Here is a 21,537-nt window from a genome sequence, read left to right as displayed (position 1 = left end):
CAGCTCCACCAACCAAGGATGGCCTCTGGGGTGGCCAGGAACTTGAGGTCTTTGGGAAATCCAGCATATCAGGGGAGGTAAGGAAGAAAGACACAGAGAAAAGGAACAAAGGAGAGTAACCAAATGTCCCCCAAGCAAGAAATGGCAGCGTTTAAAAAGGGAGGCATCTGGGGCGCCTGGGTGGCTCAGTCGGTCCGACTTCGGCTCAGGTCTTGATCTCACGGTCCGTGAGTTCAAGCCCCACGTCGGGCTCTGTGCTGACAGCTCAGAGCCTGGAGCCTGTTTCGGATTCTGTGTCTCCCTCTCTCTCTGACCCTCCCCCGTTCATGCTGTCTCTCCCTGTCTCAAAAATAAATAAACGTTAAAAAAAAAATTTTTTTAAAGGGAGGCATGATTTGATGGGTCAATGATATCAGATGGGCTAAAAAAAAAACCTGAGAGGGACTGAAAAGGGCCTTGGGGGAGGGCTGTTAGGATGATACCACTGACCTTAGAGAGGTTGCAAGAACATTTGGGGAGCAAAAGTCACAGAGGCTGGAAAAAAATCAGAAGGAGGAAGTAAGGAAACTGAGTCTTTTAAGCAATATAACATGGGAAGAACAGAACCCTGGAAGTGGTTTGAGAGAATAGGTAAAAAGCCATGAAAACTAGGATGTGCACATTTGTAGAAAGAACGGGCTTCCTAGGAACCCAAAGCAAATCATAATTTTGTAATTAAATTTAACCAACAAACAATATAGAATTCCCATTTGTACCCTAAAGTTTAATTGCTTGTAATGTGTTTTCAGATTCTTGAACTAAAGATACTACATACAAGGCAAGATTTATTTCCTAGGCATCTCAGTTCCAGATTCCCATTTCTCTAAACCGCAATAATTTGAACAAACATTGATAAAGACTAGTGTGTCTACTCATTTGTCTCTGTACATACTTATTTCCCTAAGGTAATTGTGTTAAAGGAAAAAAATATAAGTAAAAGCCCTCTCAATAAATGACACATCCAGGTAAATGGAAACTAATTTCTACCTGGAGCTAAGTCTTCTTAGCATTGCCATCAAATAATCTGTTTTTGACAGAGAACATGAGAGTCATTAAAAAAAAATCGGTAAAAGAACATTCATTAACTACTCATTGTTACCATTTGCTTTGGATTTTCCTTTCCCCCTGGCCAAATTATAGAAATTTGCTCCCAAAAACATGACTCTACTTTCAAAAGAATGTATGTAACTTAAGAATTAGTTGGATGGTGGGGCACCTGGGTGGCTCAGTCAGTTAAGCATCCCACTTTGGCTCAGGTCATTATCTCACAGTTTGTGAGTTCGAGCCCCGCATCGGGCTCTGGGCTGATGGCTCAGAGCCTGGAGCCTGCTTTGGATTCTGTGTCTCCCTCTCTCTCTGCCCCTCCCCCACTCATGCCCTGTCTCTCTCTCCTTCAAAAATAAACAAATAAATAAACATTAAAAAAAAAGAATTAGTTGGATGGAATAAATTCTGGAGAAACATGTATCGAAATATAATACTCACCATTTAAAAAATAATTCCAGAAATGACAAGTAAATCCAAAATCCCACGCAAAAGAAAAAAACTTGAACAAATAGAATTACAAAGTGGTGATTTTCCTTTGTTGAACAACACCTCCCATCACACCTTACAATATAATCTTCCCAGTAAATGGATGTAGCAAGCAATGGGAAAGATGTCAGGAGGTGAGTTTATTTGTTATAGCCACTTAATGCGTGTTCTGTTGGAAAAATAACACTTCTGACAAGGCTTCAAGATTCAATTTGGAGAGGGTAATAAATATGTGGAGAAGCCCATGAAACTGTTTCGTCCATTTGTTTCAGCTCCCCTTCCTCTGTACCAAATTACAGGTAGACTTGAAAAGAACCCCACAATGACAAGGAGGAAGCAATCTGGTTTGGGATATAATAGCATCTTAAACTGAAAAGATAGTCTTACTCCAAGAACCTTAGAATGTTTCCCAGGTGTAACACTTTTCAACTGCTCTTGGCAGGGAGGACAGAGACACAGAGGAGAAAGGCTGGAAGAAGCAAATATTGTTATCTAGTCTCATAAGTGAGCATCCCAAGGTCAACAGGAATGAACGGTGTATCCTTAAGACCAAAGTGTGATAAATCAAAAATCTACTCATGATATACTCATGAATCACTTTTTCCATGTGATGCCTCCTGTGGGGCTTCAAGATATGTTATAACGCTGAAAGAATTTGGATGAAATCATGCTGCATAATTCCTAAGGGCTTCATGATACTATCAGTAGAAGAATGGAGCCAGAAGGTGAAATCAGGTTCAGAGCCAAGTTAGAGCACATCGAGGTAAGAGCCTGACTCAGCTCCCTGCTCTCTGGACCTACACCAGCTGAATGGGCTCTGCCCACACCCTCTAATAGGTGTGTAATCTTCACATACAGAGTGAATGATGCTGCCATTTATCCTGCCTTCTCCTACCACCACTTCCTGGGGTTTTTTCAAGGCTGCAAAAGGAATTGAAATGGATTTATTCTAAAGAAATAACTCAGTGACTGAACAGTGAGAACCCATAAGTGTGGAGAAAAGTGAAGAAGCAGAGTGAATTACCATTAAAACTGTTGGCGTATTCAAAGTCGAAAAGTTCTAAGAGTTAAATAACCCAGGCCAAGTGATGCATGTGTGTTCATGGTGGGTGGAGAGAATCCCAAATGAAACTTCAGGGACCAAGAGAGTGGAACTAGGAAGAGCAGAGGGAAAAGGAGTGGGGGGTACTGGCTAAAATGCATTACCAGGCTTCAACGTGCATGAATTTTGGTCTGTGTTTACAATGGAAAACCTAACGGATGAAAGCAGAGTGAAGGCTGGTCAGCATTAACATTCTAGCTGTGTGTATCATACAGATTTGTATTTTGGGAGAGCATGCTGGTAATTTAGATAAATATGGAGTGTTTGATGGATTGAAGGTCTTAAGTACGATTGTTTTCCAATTTATTTCTCTCCTAACCCTCTACAAGGGCCAACCAAGCTCTTCAAACATTGTGCAATGGTGTGTATAATAACCCCATTTAGAGACAAAGCGTGCAATTCTATTATAAAGAGAATCTATCTTATGCAACAGAGAGACTCATTAGCTGTCCCATGTATATTGTCTCCATAAGCCAGCAGTGGCAGAACCAGCTGCCTTGTGATACATATCCTGTCCTTCTTCGTTAAGCTGCATCCATTTCTTTTTAAACCAAGTCAATTAATTTGTCACTGGGTTAGAAGCACCATATGTCAGTGAAACATCATAAGAAAATCATAAATAGTTTATTATTTCCCCACCAACAAAAGATTGCATCTTCAGGTTGGCATTTCTTTATACAGAGTTTGTTCATAATGTACATCAATATTACTTTGTAGCATGCCTCACTCTCTAAATTATTTTGTGAATAGCTATACTGGAAAAAGCCAGACTACTGACATCAGGAGACTAGCTTTCTCTCTGGCTGAGCACAACTTGCAAGCATAAACCATATTATGTCCATCCCTGAAATATTCCCTTGCTAGACATCCAATTCTCCCAGTTGGACAGACTGTCAGACACGGTTATGGATTCTTTTGCTACAAGAACTCTCCGCTAAGGTGTGCCGGATAACAGTATGGTTCATTGTTAATATTGGCTGAGTAGAGTGGTAAGAAATTAATTACAGTATTAGCTTCAAATAATGCTGTCATTACATGGTGACAGTCTGTAACCCCAGATTGGAAACTCCAGACACGAAGTCACTCAGACTTCAGGTCTTTGTATTTTATCTGACAATGAATTAAAAGTCTGCATTCTGAACAGTCTATGCAAATAGGAGTCAGCGCTATTCTGGGTACAATTCAGAGGAAGAAATTGAGTTGCTCACAGAACTCCTTTCCCTACCGAGCTACAATTTCATATTCACTGTCTGTTTACATTCCCTGTCTTTGGCTCTGCATCTTCAGCTGAAAACAGAAGGTAGTTCACATTCAATGTGCACCTTAACACCTCTTTTTCCTCAGCTCGCCTACTTGAGGCAATAACTGACTAAGAGGAACTAATTTATTCTGTTTTGATCTGAATCTGTGCTTGGCAAATGCCAGTGCATTGATTCTGTTCACCCTGGATTCATCAATTTGTTTGGGCGAGCATTGCAAATAATCGCTTCACCCCATGAACTGGCTAATTCATGTGAATCAGGCAGCTTTGCTCCTGATCCAAAGTCACATGCTTATCTATACCCACCAGGGTGAAAGCCACTCATTGGGATGCTTGAATACCATGTACTCCAAAGAAAGAGACACTACCACCTTGTCTTCACTCTAGCTCACCCAATGGGTTCAAGATGAAGTTGATTCTTTTTTCTTTAAATGCCCCACTCACTACTTCTGAGAGAACCAACCTCAGAGAATATACAGAAAATCTCTTTTCCAAAATGTCAGGATATCAGTTCTATTACTTCAGTATTTAATCCATATGAATCCATTCTTTCTCTCCAGTTGCCTTATGAGCCTTTAAGGTCAGAACTATGATGGATCTTTCTATATGTCCCTCATACCTGCTATTGTGTTCTACTCATTCTACATGCTCAATAATTTTGTTGCTTGTCAGCAAAGTATATTGACAGCAAACTATATCCATCATATTTTAGTAATACACATCAACAGAGGTGAGATATATTTATGTTGAGAACTTTTACTTGAATTAGATCAGTGGGTAACAACTCCCAGGTAGCTGAGCTTGTATAATTCACCTTAATGAGCTAGCTGGTCCTATAAACCACATACCTTTGAGTGAAATGTTTTCATCATGTATATTGTGTATAACTCAAGAAAATACTTGATATACAACCACAATCTCTTAGTATAATGTTTGTAGTGGCTTTCTGATAGTGCAAGTGGTTTCAAATACTTTTTTGAATTCATAAGGCTCGCAACTGTATTCATATTAATTGACTCTGAAGCTCTGTTTGTATGTGCATGTGCACACAGACACATGAAAATGCAAGCATAACTCTTAAACTATGTGTGGACTTTTTAAACAGCCTCCTTAAACACAAGAATTCTAATTGCACACATAACTCTTTTCTACAATTAAAATAATGCATTATTTTTGCCTGTTTGTTTGCCTTTAGTTCTTTTTCCATCTTCCCACCCACATCCATAATGTTTAACAAAAGACTAAAGCCAAATTTAAAATCTTAAGCAAACCTGTTTCCCTCTTTGTATAAAGGCAACTCCAGAACACTAATTTATCTGGAAATGCCTCTTTTCGTTAGTAGGAAAATAAATTAGAAACTCTGTATACATATTACATTTCTATCTAGCTTTAGGAAAGGAAAAAACAATGGCTGATACCTTGGGGCTTTCTTGTTTATTAGCTTTAGAACGAAAGTGTCAGCTAAACTGAACTCTGCACCTGTCTTGTTTATGATGTCATGAAGTGGTAAAGCCCCCTAGACAGGATGGGAGATGCTGGATCTGGGGATGAAACAGAATTACACAGCTGAGTTCCTTATAAGCAGGAAACTACTTGGTTACACAGTGGTTCTCGGCTCCGGATTTAGATGATTAAGTGTTTTATGAGGCATATGAGAAATCTGCATGCACTAACCTTCACCATTTTGGTAATAATAGGAAAAATGCTTCTGGTGCTTTCTGATATAAGCAACACAAACTTTCTTGAAAGATTTCTTTGCAACAGGTTTCGTTCTCAAATGCAAATATATGTTTGTGAAGTCCTGGACAGAGTATATAATTGCTTAGACCAGCCTGAACTTCATCACCAAGAATGTTGGCTTGTTTTACCCTTCACCTTACTTCACAATGTAATGTATGTGAAAATTTTGCACTTATTAAGTAATGATGGTATTGACTTCTCTTAACCCCTATAGTGAAACACGTCTAGAAAAATTCAAGTTCACTAAATTTTTATTTAGTGCCAGTACTATGCATATGATTGTGCTAGTTTCATACAAAGATAAATAAGGTCTAAACTTCAAGGAGCTCACTTTTCAGCACAGGAAAAACGAATAACTAAGTCACAAAATAAGACAGAGTTTGGTCAGGTCCCCAAAGAGGTGTTAGGAATAGAGTGTGGTGTGTGGGTAGGTTCAAAACTAGAGACAATATTTATTTGGTGGACTGTAGAGAGGGAAATATTTCAGATGGATCTTAGTGGGAATAATAGTTGTAGAAATAATATTTACATTCATGAATTAGAGAAGGGCCTCACTACCAAAGAACAAATTTAATAGATAAAACCACTTAAAGTCCGTCCATTGAAAATGTGACCAATTTTCGTAATAAATACTAAGGGGAAAAGTTTGAAATTTTTTTCCTTGAAAAAAATGATCTAAAATTTGTGTTAAGAATTTCTTTAGGGGTGCCTGAGTGGCTCAGTTGGTTAAATTCCTGACTCTTGATTTCAGCTCAAGTCATGATCTCGCAGTTGGTGGGTTCAAGTCCCACATAAGGATCTGCACTGATGGTACAGAGCCTGCTTGGGATTCTATATCTAACTATCTATCTGTCTATATATCTATCTATCTATCTCTGTCCCTCCCCCCATCTCTCTCTCTCAAAATAAATAAACTTTAATTTTTTATTTAGTATTTTGTTTTATAATTTAAAAATTTGTATTTTAATGTTTATCCATTTTTGACAGAGAGAGACAGAACATGAGCGGGGAATACATAATTTGACACAGCTCCAGGCTCTGAGCTGTCATCACAGAGCCCAATGTGGGGCTTGAACCCACCAACTGCAAGATCATGGCCTGAGCCAAAGTTGGATGCCCAACTGACAGAGCCACCCAGGCACCCCTAAAATTTGCATTTTAATTATAACAATGTACACTTACTGGATCAATTAAAATTATTGGGTTTTGGGGGGCACCTGGCTGGTCAGTCAGAAAAGCATGCAATTCTTGAGTTCACAAGTTCGAGCCCCATGTTGGTTATAGAGATTACTCACATAAACTTTTAAAAAATTATTAGATTTCTTTCACATAGCTAACAACATTATAGTACAATTTGACTTCCCTCATATATCTGACTTCTGCAGTACAACATTTAAAAATTTCTTATTATGTAACAAAAGAACATATAGCATATATAACTGTACAGCATATTAATAAAATGAATGCTCATGATGAACCCATCACCCAATTTATGAAATAGAACATCATCAATGTACTCCCTTCTCCATCCCATCCCTGTACCTACACAACTGCCACCATCAGCCAACATAAGCACCTTCTGAATTCTGTTTTTGTCATTCCCTAGACTTTTTTCACATAGTTTTATTATACATCTATCACTTAATTTTGCTTTGCTTTGAGCTTTATAAAAATACGTCCCAGCATACCTAGTTTTCTTTGACGTACTTGTTTTATTCAACATGATGGATCTAAGATTACTGATGTCATTGTGCATTTCTGTACATGTATTTCATCTGATATTCTGTTGGATAAGAATTCCACAATTCTCCTTCAGTGGGCATTTGGGTTGTGTCCAGGATTTTGTTTTTATCAACAGTGTTGCCATGAACATTCTCACACGTGTTCCCAAGTCCCCAAATACAAGTCTTCCCGGCATCCAGAACTATAGGTGGGATTGCTGCACCTTGAAGATATATACATGTTCAGCTTTGTAAGAGAATGTAAAATGATTTTCCAAAGATCAGTTTCCACTGCTCTACGTCCTCACCATTGCTTTGTGTCACCAGGCATCCTTGATCAGAGGCCCCAAACAAGCTATTCCTAGATTCCTATCCACTGAAATCATGAAATAATGTGTATTAAGCTCCCAGATTAGTGGTAACTTATAAGGAAGCAATAGATAAGTAATACAAACATCTTAACATTTGTCCCTCTAGAAATAGAAAAACAATGTCTCAAGGTGGCAATACATTTAATTTCCCTGCTTATAAAATAAGATTGAGCATTTTTTTCAAGTTTAGTCATCATTTGTGTTTCCCCTTCTGAGAAAGGCCTGTTCGCATACACTGCTTTTCCTATTTTTCTACTGTTGCCTTTTTCTTATTGATTTGTAATTCTTTATATATTCTGGGTAAAGATACATAAAGTTTGTGCCTTGCTTTCTTTATGACTTCTTTTGAGGAGCTCTTAATTTTAATGTAGTAAGATTTATCCAGAATTTCTTTTATGGTTAATGCTTTTTGTATCTTAGTTAAGTACTCAGGACCAATTATTTTTAAAAGACTTCCTTTAGCAGAAATATTCAAAGCCCTCATTAATTTCTCCCAAATCCCCTCTTAATCCTTTGATATTTAAAACATTCTGTTTTGAGGTACCTGCACTTATAATTGTTCAATTTTCTTTTTTCCTACCAGATGCTGATTTAACATTGCCTTTGATATGATTCCAGCATTTTTCTAAGTCACTTGCATTGACTTCAAGTGATCTGGCATCTTTTGTAAAGCTTACAACTGCTCTGCATAGTATTTGCATTTCTTGTTGACTGTTAACAACATTGGACAATCTTGGGGCACCTGGGTGGCTCAGTTTATGTGTCTGACTCTTGATTTTGACTCAGGTCATGATCTCATGGTTCATGAGTTCAAGCCCCACATCAGGCTCTGTGCTGACAGTGAGGAGCCTGCTTGAGATTCTCTCCCTCTTTCTCTCTTCCCCTCCCCCTCTGTCTCTCTCTCTCTCTCTCTCTGTCAAAAATAAATAAATAAGTAAACATTTTTTAAAAATAACATTGGACAATCCTATTGAAAAAGAGACCAATGATATCAAGATGGGCAAGTTAGTCACATGATGCTGGTAGGCATACCTGAGTAGGTGATAGTCATATAAATGGCAAGCTCATTAATGACTATATTTATATTATGAAAATATTCACTTTCATGAACAATCTCACAATTTGGGAGAATTGGACAAAAAAAATACCTGAAAAGAGTAATAGAAGCAGTCACAGCAGCTCTTATCTACTGAACAGTTACATTGGATGTACCAGGCCAGGTACTCAGCTCAATGTGGTATTTCAATAACTCATCACAACAAACATGAGAACTGATTGCTATTATTCCTATTTTCCAGATGAGAAAGTTGAGGCTCAGAAGTGTCAGTGACTTACCTAAATAAAACAAGAAACTGGCAGAACCAAGATTTGAACCTATATGAAATAGAACATTTCAAAGATTGAGATAAGCATATATCTATACCACCATGTGTGCATATATAGATACATAAATAGATATAGATAGATATGTGTAAATATGTGTGTATGTATATATGTATGCATGTGTGTATATATCTTCATCCTTGCTCTTAAGCTTACTCACACTGCTTCCTAGAGCAGGTGGAAAGTAAAAGAAGGGAAAAATACAAACAAAAGTATAAAGGTAAGGAGATGAGAGCATAAAAACATCCAGTAAGTCTGCAGTATATACAAGAAAAGTTGTAAGTGACTATCTGACTAGAGTAGAAAAGAAGACTATATGTGTTTTGAATGATAGACAGTTGAGTTTGTTTTCAACATGATAGGCAGCAGGAAACAAAGGAGGTGTTGGTGGTAGATAATATATTAATAACAGTAATTTATAAGACATGTATAAAATAGAATATATATAATATATTATATTATATTATATTATATTATATTAAAATATATAACATAATATAATATTATAATATAATTAATATATATAATATAATATATAATATATTAAAATATATAATATAATATTATATTATATTATTATATTATATTATATTATATTATATTAAAATCTGTGTGTGTGTATTCTAATATTTTCTTCCAATGCTCAGCAGATAGCCTTAAGTACTCTACATTGGAGAACACTGGTCTAAGAAAATAGAATGAGGACCTACAATAGAAGAGTGGCTTGGGGAAAACTTACAAGGTTAGAAATAGATGCAAGAGCGTGGGAGATGGAATTTATTTGACTCAGCAACTGACCTGGCAAGAGGTGGAGGAATCAGAAGTGACTCTGGCATTTCAAGCTTCTGGGTGCCTAGAGATACTGCCACACCATGAATGTGCATACCCAAGCCAGGGAAGCAGCTGGCTGTTCAGGAAGAAAATGGTGAGTTCCGTTTTAAGGAGTCAACAAGACATCCTTTGGTAAACATGTATTAAGGAAACTGAGGCTCAGCAAGGCTAAGTAACTGGTCCATGATCACACACCTACAAACTGCAGAGCCAGGATTGTAACCCAGGCCAGTATAACTCCAAGCCTGGACCAGCACACTTTTGGTTTCTTCCCACCCCTTATCAAGCACCCTGCCTCCACCATTCTCAGTTACCAGCCAAACCACAGGGATAGCCAAAGTAGTGATGGATCAAGAAATAATAGAGCAGCGGTGTAACTATACATCAACAATGACAGTTGCATAAAGAAAGGACCTTACACAATCAGGTTATTAACACATGCAGAGGGACCAATGAAAGGTAGTTCAGGGAAATCTTGCTAAATTGGAAAATTCTTTGGAGTAGTACATAGTTTCAAATAAGCCAAATTAAGTTTTATAACAAGAAATACTCTGATGGAATTACATACTCAAAACAAATGAACTTTTTGGCTACAGAGGCATCACAAGAAAATACATGGAGGCAAGACTTGTCAGTCGCGTTTCAGGACCAGAGATGGCCTGCTTAGGCTAGAGTCAGGTGCATGGAGAAAGAGATGAAGTCCCAGACTGGAGTCTGATAATGATGGTTTTAAACATCAGGTATGTTGGTGGAAGGTCCAAAACATCACTACAAGTAGGGAGATAAAGTAACCAAAGTCACAACAACAGAGAGCAAGTAACACCCTCCAAAAAACACCTCCTGAAGGGCCAGGCCCTGGACAGCATATGACCCCTTATTAACATAGAAGTGCTTGCAGGTGTAGGACATGTAACAAGCTATTAAAACATATAAGGGACAGAAAACTAGTCAAAATCATGAAACAGAAGAATTCTCCTCAAAAGAAATTCCAGGAAGAAATGACAGCTAGAGAATTGCTAAAAACAGATATAAACAATATATCTGAGCAAGAATTTAGAATAATAGTCTAAGATTAATAGCTGCACTTGAAAAAAGCATAGAAGAAAGCAGAGAATCTATTGCTTCAGAGATCAAGGAACTAAAAAATAGTCACAACAAATTAAGAAATGTTGTAATGAGATGCAAAATAAACTAGATGCACTGACAGCAAGGGTGGAGGAAGCGGAAGGGAGAATAAGTGAAACAGAAGATAAAATTATGAAAAATGGCAAAGCTGAAAAAAGAGAGATAAGAAAATACTAGACCATGAGGGGAGAATTAAAGAACTAAATTATTCAATAAAATGTAATAACATCCAAATCATAGGAGTTCCAGAAGAAGAAGACAGAGAGAAAGGGGCAAAAGGTTTACTTGAACAAATTATAGCTGAGAACTTCCCTAATCTGGGGAAGGAAGCAGACATCCAAATCTAGGAAGCACAGAGAACTCCCTTAAGATTTAGTAGGAATAGGTCCTCTCCACAGCATATCATAGTTGAAACTGGCAAAATACAAAGATAAAGAGAGAATTCTGAAAATGGCTAGCGACAAACAGGCTTTAACCTACAAGGGTAGACACATAAGGGTAGTAGCAGACCTGTCCACTGAGACTTGGCAGGCCAGAGGGAGTGGTAGGAAATATTGAATGTGCTGAATAGGAAAAATATGCAGCCAAGAATCCTTTATCCAGCAAGGCTGTCATTCAGAATAGAAGGAGAGGTAAAGGCTTTCCAAAACAAACAAAAACTGAAGGAGAAGGAGTTCATGACCACTAAACCAGCCCTGCAAGAGATCCTAAGGGGAACTCTGTGAGTGGAAGGACCAGAAACATTACCACAAGCATGAAACCTATAGACAACACAATGCCACTAAATCCATATCGTTCAATAATAACTCTGAATGTAAATGGACTAAATGCTCCAATAAAAAGACATAGGGTATCAGAATGGATTTAAAAAAACCCATCTAGATGCTGTCTACAAGAGACCCATTTTAGACCTGAGGACATCTTCAGATTGAAAGTGAGGGGATGGAGAACGATCCATCATGCTACTGGAAGCCAAAAGAAAGCTAGAGTAGCCATACTTATATCAGACAAACTAGATTTTACTAAAGGCCATAACAAGAGATGAAGATGGGCATTATATCATAATTACAGGGTCTATCCATCAAGAAGAGCTAAAAATTGTAAATGTTTATGCCCCCAACTTGAAAGTACCCAAATATATAAATAAATTAATCACAAACATAAGAAATCTTATTGATAAGAATAGGGTAATTGCAGGGGACTTTAAAACTCCACTTACAACAATGAACAGATCATATAGGCAGAAAACCAATAAAGAATCAATGACCTTGAATGATACACTGGACCAGATGGACTTGACAGGTATATTCAGGACTTTTAATCCAAAAGCAGCAAAATGCACATTCTTCTTGAGTGTACATGGAACATTCTCCAAGATAGATCACATACTGGGTCGCAAAACATCCCTCAATAAATATAAAAGAATTGATATTATACCATACATATTTTTATATCACAGTACTATGAAACTTGAAATCAATCACAAGAAAAAATTTGGAAAGCCTCCAAATGCATGCAGGTTAAAGAACATCCTACTAAAGAATGAATGGGTCAATCAAGCAATTAAAGAAGAAATTTTAGAAGATATGGAAGCAAATGAAAATGAAAACATGACAGTCCAAACCCTTTGGGATGCAGCAAAGGCAGTCCTAAAAGGAATATACATTGCAATCCAGGCCTATCTCAAGAAACAAGAAAAATCCCAAATACAAAACCTAACCACACACCCAAAGGAACTAGACACAGAACAGCAAAGAAACCCCAAAGCCAGCAGAAGAAAAGAAATAATAAAGATTATCACAGAAATAAACAATATAGAATCAAAAAAAAACCCAGTACAACAGATCAATTAATCTAAGAGCTGGTTTTTTGAAAAAATAAACAAAATTGATAAACCCCTAGCCAGACTTCTCAAAAAGAAGAAAGAGGGCCCAAATACATAAAATCATGAATGAAAGAGGACATATCAAAACCAACACCACAGAAATACAATTATTAGAGAATGCTACGAAAAATTATATTCCAACAAACTGGACAACCTGGAAGAAATGGACAAATTCCTAGACACCCACACACTACCAAAACTCAAACGGGAAGAAATAGAATATTTGAAAAGACCCATAATCAGTGAAGAAATTGAATCAGTTATCAAAAAACCTCCCAATAAAAAAGAGTCCTGGGCCAGATGGCTTCCCAGGAGAATTCTACCAGACATTTAAAGCAGAGTTAATACCTATCCTTCAAGCTGTTCCAAAAAATAGAAATGGAAGGAAAGCTTCCAGACTCATACTATGAAGCCAGCATTACCTTGATTCCCAAAACAGAGATCCCACTAAAAAGGAGAATTACAAGCCAATATCCCTGATGAATATGGATGTAAAAATTCTCAACAAGATACTAGCAAATCAAATTCAACAATATATTAAAAGAATTATTCACCATGATCAACTGGGATTCATTCCTGGGCTGCAAGGCTGGTTCAATATTCACAAATCAATCAGTGTGATACATCACATTAATAGAAGAAAGGATAAGAACCATATGATCCTGTCAATAGATGTAGAAAAAGCATTTGACAAAGTACAGCATCCTTTCTTAATAAAAACCCTCAAGAAAGTCAGGATAGAAGGAACATACCTTAACATCATAAAAGCCATATATGAAAAGCCCACAGCTAATATCATCCTCAATGGGGGAAAACTGAGAGCTTTTCCCCTGAGATCAGAAACACTACAGGGATGTCCACTCTCACCACAGTTGTTTACATAGTGTTGGAAGTCCTAGCATCAGCAATCAGAAAACAAAATGAAATAAAAGCCATACAAATTGGCAAAGAAGAAGTCAAACTTTCATTATTCACAGATGACATGATACTCTACATGTATCATGTAGAAAACCCATAAGACTCCACCAAAAAGCTGCTAGAACTGATAACATGAATTCAGCAAAGTCGCAGGATACAAAATCAATGTAGAGACATCGGTTGCATTTCTATACACCAATAATGAAGCAACAGAAAGAGAAGTCAAGAAATTGATCCCATTTACAATTGTACCAAGAACCATAAAATACCTAGGAATAAACCTAACCAAAGATGTAAAAGATCTGTGTGCTGAAAACTATAGAAAACTTATGAAAGAAATTTAAGAAGACATAAAGAAATGGAAAACCATTCCATGCTCATGGATGGAAAGAACAAATAATGTTAAAATGTCAATACTACCCAAATAAGTCTATGCATTAGATGCAATTCAAATCAAAATTGCACCACGTTCTTCTCAAAGCTAGAACAAACAACCCTAAAATTTGTATGGAGCCACAAAAGACCCCAAATAGCCAAAGTAATGTTGAAAAAGAAAACCAAAGTGGGAGTCATCATAATCCCAGACTTTAGCTTCTACTGCAAAGCTGTAATCATCAAGATAGTATGGTACTGGCACAAAAACAGACACATAGACGAATGGAATAGAATAGAGAACCCAGAATTGGACCCACAAATGTATGGCCAACTAATCTTTGACAAAGCAGGAAAGAGTATCCAATGGAAAAAAGACAGCCTCTTTAACAAATGGTACTGGAAGAACTGGACAGCAACGTGCAGAAGAATGAAACTGGATCACGTTCTTACACCATACACAAAAATAAACTCAAATTGGATGAAAGACCTAAATGTGAGACAGGAAACAATCAAAACCCTAGAGGAGAAAACAGACAACAACCTCTTTGACCTCAGCCGCAGCAACTTCTTACTCAACACATCTCCAAAGGCAAGGGAAATAACAGCAAAAATGAACCATTGGGACCTCATCAAGATAAAAAGCCTCTGCACTACAAAAGAAACAATCAACAAAACTAAAAGGCAACTTATGGAATGGGAGAAGATATTTGCAAATGACATATCAGATAAAGGGTTAGTATCCAAAATCTATAAAGAACTCACCAAACTCAACACCCAAAAAACAAATAATCCAGTGAAGAAATGGGCAGAAGTTATGAGAAGATACTTTTCTAAAGAAGACATCCAAATGGCCACAGGCACATGAAAATATGCTCAACATCACTCATCATTAAGGAAATACAAGTCAAAACCACATTGAGATACCACCTCACACCAGTCAGAGTGGCTAAAATGAACAACTCAGGAAACAACAGATGTTGGTGAGGATGTGGAGAAACAGGAATCCTCTTGCACTGTTGGTGGGAATGCAAACTAGTGCAGCCACTCTGGAAAACAGAGTGGAGGTTCCTCAAAAAATTAAAAATAGAATTACCCTACAACCCAGCAATAGCACTACTAGGAATTTATGCAAAGGACACAGGAGTGCTGATTCATAGGGGCACATGTTCCCCTATGTTTACAGCAGCACTTTGAACAATTGCCAAATTATGGAAAGAGCCCAAATGTCCATGGACTGATGAATGGATAAAGAATATGTGGTTTGTATATAAAATGGAATACTACTTGGCAATGAGAAAGGATGAAATCCTGCCATTTGCAACAACATGGATGAAACTGGAGAGTATTATGCTAAGTGGAATAAGTCAGTCAGAGAAAGACAAATATCATACATTTTCATTCATATGTGGAACTTGAGAAACTTAACAGAAGACCACGGGGGAAGGGAAGGGGAAAAAATAGTTTCAAACAGAGAGGGAGGCACACCGTAAGAGACTCTTAAATACAGAGAACAAATTGTAGGTTGGTGGGGCGGGGAGAGATAGGGGAGAGGGGAAAATGGGTGATGGGCATTGAGGAGGCACTTGTTGGGATGAGCATTGGGTGTTGTATGTAAGCAATGAAGCATGGGAATCTACCCCCAAAACCACAAGCACACTGTGCACACTGTATGTTAACTACCTTGACAATAAATTATTTAAAAAAAAAAAAAACCTTTATACATAGCATAAATAACACTACAATAAGCACCTTCAATATGGCAGAGTTATGCACAACTGAGTTTTTTCTGGATTAATTCCTAATGTAGAATTCTCAAGTCAAAGTTTGCACATTAGGAGGCCTTTAATATTTGCTACCAAACTCTCTTCTAAAAAGTTGACATCAGTGCAAACTCTACCCACAGTATATAAAAGTGCCTACTGCCCCCATGTTCTCACCAGATGGGTATCATCATTGGTTTTCATCTTTGCCAATTCAATAGGCCAAAAAAAGGGATAATTATTCTTTTAGTTTTCATTCCTTTGGTTACTAATAACGTGAATCACATTTGTATATGTTTATAAGCCGTTCATATTTTTCCTTTGTGAGTTGTTTACTTATGGCCTCTACCAGTTTATTCACAGGGGTGATCATCTTTTTTAAGTTGGTTTACAAAATTTTTTATATATTAAGGAAATTAACCCTTTCTCTGTCATATTTGATGCAAGTACTTTTTTTTGCCTTTCCATTTTTAAAGTACTTCCTACTATACTGATGATACTTTCAACTTTTTCTGAGAGAGAGAGAGAGAGAGAGAGGAAGAGAGAGAGAGAGTGGGGTAGGGGCAGAAAGAGAGGGAGAGGGAATTTCAAGCAGACCCCATGTTGTCAGTGCAGAGCATGACCTGGGCCTCAAATTCACAAACCATGAGAACATGACCTGAGCCCAGATCAAGAGTCAGACACTTAACTGACTGAGCTAACCAGGCACACTGATGCTCTCAACATTTTATGCAGACAAAGCTATTACTCTCTTCCTTTGTGATTTCTGCCTTTGATATTATACCTAGAAAATCTTCACCCTTCCTCTAGGTAACTAACCTAGAAACATGCTCACATATGTATACAAGGAAACTTGTACAGGAATGCCCACTGAAATACTTCTACAATAGTGAAAGTGTGGGGGGGAAATACCTAAATGTCTATCACTTAAATTATAGATAAATACAGTAGAAATATACAATAGAATTATCCACAGCATCTATGTGTATCATCATGGATAGTCTCAAAAATATAATGTTGACGAGCACCTGAGTGGCTTAGTTAGTTAAGCGTCCGGCTCTTGATTTCAGCTCAGGTCATGATCGTGCGGTTCATGGGATTGAGCCCCAAATCAGGCTCTGCACTGACAGCAGAGAGCCTGCTTGGTATTCTTTCTCTCTATCCCTCCCCCCACTCATGCACGTGCTCTCTCTCTCTCTCTCTCTCTCAAAATAAATAGATAAACATTATATGTATACATATATATACATATATGCATATATATGTATATATATCGAGTGTGGGGAGAAAAGAACAAAATAAATAATAATACATGTACTATAATACCATGTGTGTAAATGTAAAGTACACCAAGTAATCTCTATGTTGTCTGTACATGCAACAATTTGCAGTAAAAGGATAAGAAGGAATACACACCAAATTCAAGATAGTTATTGTTGCCTCTAGGAAAGGCAGGAAAGAAAGAGGACTTTGAACGTGTCCACCCAAACCGAAAGAGGTACTCTAGTAATTTTTTTCTTCCAAAACAAATGTGACAACACATTAGTATTCACCATTTGGATGAATATCAGCTGTATTTGTCCTATTAGACTTTACTTTTCTGCATTATAATCTTTCCCGAAATGAAAAAGGGAGGGCTTCCTCCACCTTTCAAGAATATACAGAAATTCACTTTTATTTCTATAACATTTGCAATATGTCTTAAAACTTAGCAGATGGTATTAAGTAGAACTCTAAGCTAATGAATGAATGAGTGAATGAAAAGGAATGAGTGCATGAGTAAATGAATGAAAAGAGGAACGAATGAATGATTCTTAATGACTAAATACTTCTGTCACTTCCATGAGTGCCATCATTCAGATTACATAAACATACTCAGCAAATCAGAGAGAATTTAGTAGCCAAGCTGATATTCAAGTAATCATGGCCAAAGAGTAGATCTGTGCCAGTCAGTATGGTAGCCATTGCCATATGTGCCTAGTAAGCCCTTGAAATGCAGATAGTCTGAACTGATATGTGTTCGAAGTGTAAAATACATACCAGATATTACAGACTTAGTACAAAAAAAGAATCTGAAATATCATCTTACTAACTTAAAGTTCATCTTATGTGAAAATGACAATTATTTTGGATAAATTGGGTTAAACAATGTATATTATTTTTTTTAACTTTTTTTTAACATTTTATTTATTTTTGAGACAGAGAGAGACAGAGCATGAACAGGGGAGGGGCAGAGAGAGAGGGAGACACAGAATCGGAAGCAGGCTCCAGGCTCCAAGCAGTCAGCACAGAGCCCGACGCGGGGCTCGAACTCACGGACCGCGAGATCGTGACCTGAGCTGAAGTCGGCAGCTTAACCGAGCCACCCAGGCGCCCCTAAACAATGTATATTATTAAAGTTAATTTCACTTGGGGCGCCTGGGTGGTTCAGTCGGTTAAGCGTCCGCCTTTGGCTCAGGTCACGATCTCGCGGTCCGTGAGTTCGAGCCCCGTGTCGGGCTCTGTGCTGACTGCTCGGAGCCTGGGGCCTGTTTCGGATTCTGTGTCTCCCTCTCTCTCTGACCCTCCCCGGTTCATGCTCTGTCTCTCTCTGTCTCAAAAATTAATAAACGTTAAAAAAATTAAAAAAAAAATAAAGTTAATTTCACTTAATTCTTTTCACCTTGTTATTGTGACAGCTAGAAAATTTACAATTACAGATACAGCTTTTTATTTATTTTTTTATTGGATGGCACTAAAATAGAACAACAGTGTTGCTTTAGATCTAAAATTGTCGAAGAAAAAACACATGTCCAGTTTTCACATTTGCCTAATCTGAATGCAAACCAACCACCTCTTTAAATAAATAATGGTATGAAACTAGATGAGAAAGTATGAGGTCATTACGTTGCACAGCCGACAACTTGGAAAATTAGACCTTACACAAATTGTTCCATAAGGCACTTAATAAAACTTGAGGGAAGTGGAAAATTTTGTATTAAGTTCTGTAATACAAAATAGATTCACTTCCAGAAGTAGACCATAAGGTGAGAAGGTAACATGAAATACAACAACCAGAAAGGAATGACATTTTGTTGTCAGTCTCCTGAAGTTTCTGTTCCCCCGTGGAACACCACTGAATTAGCTCATGTTATTCATAGTCCTGGGCTTGCTTTCTTTTTAGTGCAGTCTACTCTTGACTGGACAGTGATGATTCTAGTGTAGACCTATTGACAGTAGGATCCAGATGTGGCCCAGGCACAGAGGAGTATCATGGTCAAACAAAGCTACCAAAAAGTAATTTCAGACTAACTTCAGTACTTCGTTGGTATCAGTGACTGGGAAGGAGGCGTATTATCCACATCAATACCTAAAACCCCCTTCCCTCATAACCTACAGCTACTCTTACATCCTCAACTCCAAAATTCCTAGAAAAACTTCTTTCATGTGTTGCCCATCTATTCCTTCCTTCACTGTCACCATGACCATGTATCTCAAAAGCGAGGAGAACTGTTCTGAGAAGGGAAGACCCCTTCCCCTGAGTGGGGAGGAGGGGTTGCCAGTAAGAAAGTACAAAGCCAGAACCCTCTCTAGTAGACAGAAGAGGAAAATGTGGTGGGGGGAAAAAAATGATGTTTGCATTTGGTGTCCTGTCCAAACCAGCCAAAGCCAGGAGTTATAAGTCTACGCATAGCATTGGAGTTCAACATGGGGAACTCAACTGATTAAAAGATCAGATTTTACAGAGCAAAAGTGAGGGGAGGTACAAAAATGTACCTTGAGTTGTGTTTTACTGGAGAGTAATTTAGTAAATTACTGAATGGAAGGATTTCACAAGTCAGAGAGCATCAGTAATAGTCTATATTAAAGAGGAATTAAGTCTTCTCTAAATAGGTGCCATTTGGAGACATATTGATTTTCAGAAGTGACACCTACAAAGGGACCATAAATAACAAGGAAATTTTTTATAAGTCTTAGAAATAGAGACAGATATATTACAATAGGCACTGACTCTTTTTTTTTTTTTTTTTTTTTGGCTTTTATCTGGTTGAAATAGTCTACCTGAAATTCCATGACCAGTTTAATATGAATGTCACTAATTCAAGAGCTAGCTTTAAAATGCTCTAAGTTTGGGGCACCTGGGTGGCTCAGTCAGTCAAGCCTCTGACTTTGGCTCAGGACATGATCTCGCATTCCAAGAGTTCAAGCCCCACGTGGGGCTCTGTGCTGACAGCTCAGAGCTTGGTGCCTGTTTCAGGTTCTGTCTTTCCCTCTCTCTCTGTCCCTCCCCTGCTTGCACTCTGTCTCTCTCTCTCTCATTCTCAAAAATAAACACTAAAAATAAAATAAAATAAAATAAAATAAAATAAAATAAAATAAAATAAAATAAAATAAAATAAAATGCTCTAAGTCTATGTCCCCCCTCTCTGAGTGCTGGCTCCTAACCTGCCATTTCTCCCCCTCCTTCTCTCTGCCTTTGCAGGGACCTGCAATCACTCAACCCTTCCGCTCTGCTTAGCCCATTAGCCTCCTCCTGGCTTTATGGTTCTGTTTCCCCCACCTTACCCCAGAGTCAAGTACTCCTGAGTGCCCTCCACAACACTTTCAACCCTCTTCCCCGACCTCCTATTCACCTGTGACTCACGATCCCAGTGCTACCTTTCTCCTGCTGTCCATTTCTCAGCTTCCAGGACACCAAATGCTGCTGGAGGGCAATGCAGAAGTATGGAGCAGGGACATTACAAGTTCAAGTTAGACACATTGACTCGTTCCTTCCCTCCTCTCAGAAATTCTCATTTTAGGGAGTGCCTGGGTGGCTCAGTCAGTTAAGCCTCCGACTTCAGCTCAGGTCATGATCTCACGGTTTGTGAGTTCAAGTCCCACATTGGACTCTGTGCTGACAGGTCAGATCCTGGATCCTGCTTCGGATTCTGTGTCTCCCTCTCTCTCTGCCCCTCCCCAGCTTGCACACTCCTCTCTCTCTCTCTGTCTCTCAAAAAGTAAATAAACATTTTTTTAAAAAATTTTTTTAAGAAATTCTCATTTTAATTTCTTGTGGAGACCCATATATCACTGGCTCAGCTTCTTCAGACCTCTCTTCTCTGGACCACAGTTTCACCATGGTCACACTCACACTCAGCAGATGACCTGATCTGAACAGACAGAAGGCATCTCAAGAGACCCCAGTCTTCATCACAAGACACCAGTGCTACATAAATCTTCTTCCTTCCTGTCCATATCAAATGAAGAGCTGGTGGCCTTCATCTTCTCTCCTGGTATGTGCATGTGAATAAACATATGTAGACATATACCCATTCATATAAATCCACACACTCTGTAACTCTGCACACATGCAAACACACATGCCTACCTTGAATCTCATCCTCTCCTTCTGTGCATCCTCTTTGTGCCTGACACCAACATGAATTTCATCCTATCTCTAAAATGTTTACTAAGGATTGGAAGAGCACCTCTCACCCCATTACACTCGGGGAGTGGGGCTGCAACTAAAAG

At 38.1% G+C, this 21,537-nt stretch overlaps 1 protein-coding gene across 4 annotated transcripts in view; it reads right to left on the bottom strand.

Moving 5' to 3' along the window:
* The window catches only part of CFAP58 (cilia and flagella associated protein 58), a 106,145-nt gene that overhangs the window by 8,676 nt on the left and 75,932 nt on the right, over positions 1-21,537 (bottom strand). The window contains exon 16 of one of the 4 annotated variants that reach the window (XM_042960780.1): positions 511-534. The exons of 2 other annotated variants lie outside the window; for them this stretch is intronic. In XM_042960780.1, the coding sequence (XP_042816714.1) occupies positions 526-534 (9 nt within the window). In that variant the 3' untranslated portion in view covers positions 511-525. Of the gene's footprint in view, positions 1-510; positions 535-9,971; positions 10,058-21,537 lie in introns of those variants that run through there. One more of the 4 variants, XM_042960777.1, reaches the window with a different exon arrangement.

The sequence above is a fragment of the Panthera tigris genome, chromosome D2, assembly GCF_018350195.1.
Source record: "Panthera tigris isolate Pti1 chromosome D2, P.tigris_Pti1_mat1.1, whole genome shotgun sequence".
NCBI classification, from domain to species: Eukaryota; Metazoa; Chordata; class Mammalia; order Carnivora; family Felidae; genus Panthera; species Panthera tigris.
This window is presented reverse-complemented; position numbering and strand designations above follow the sequence as displayed.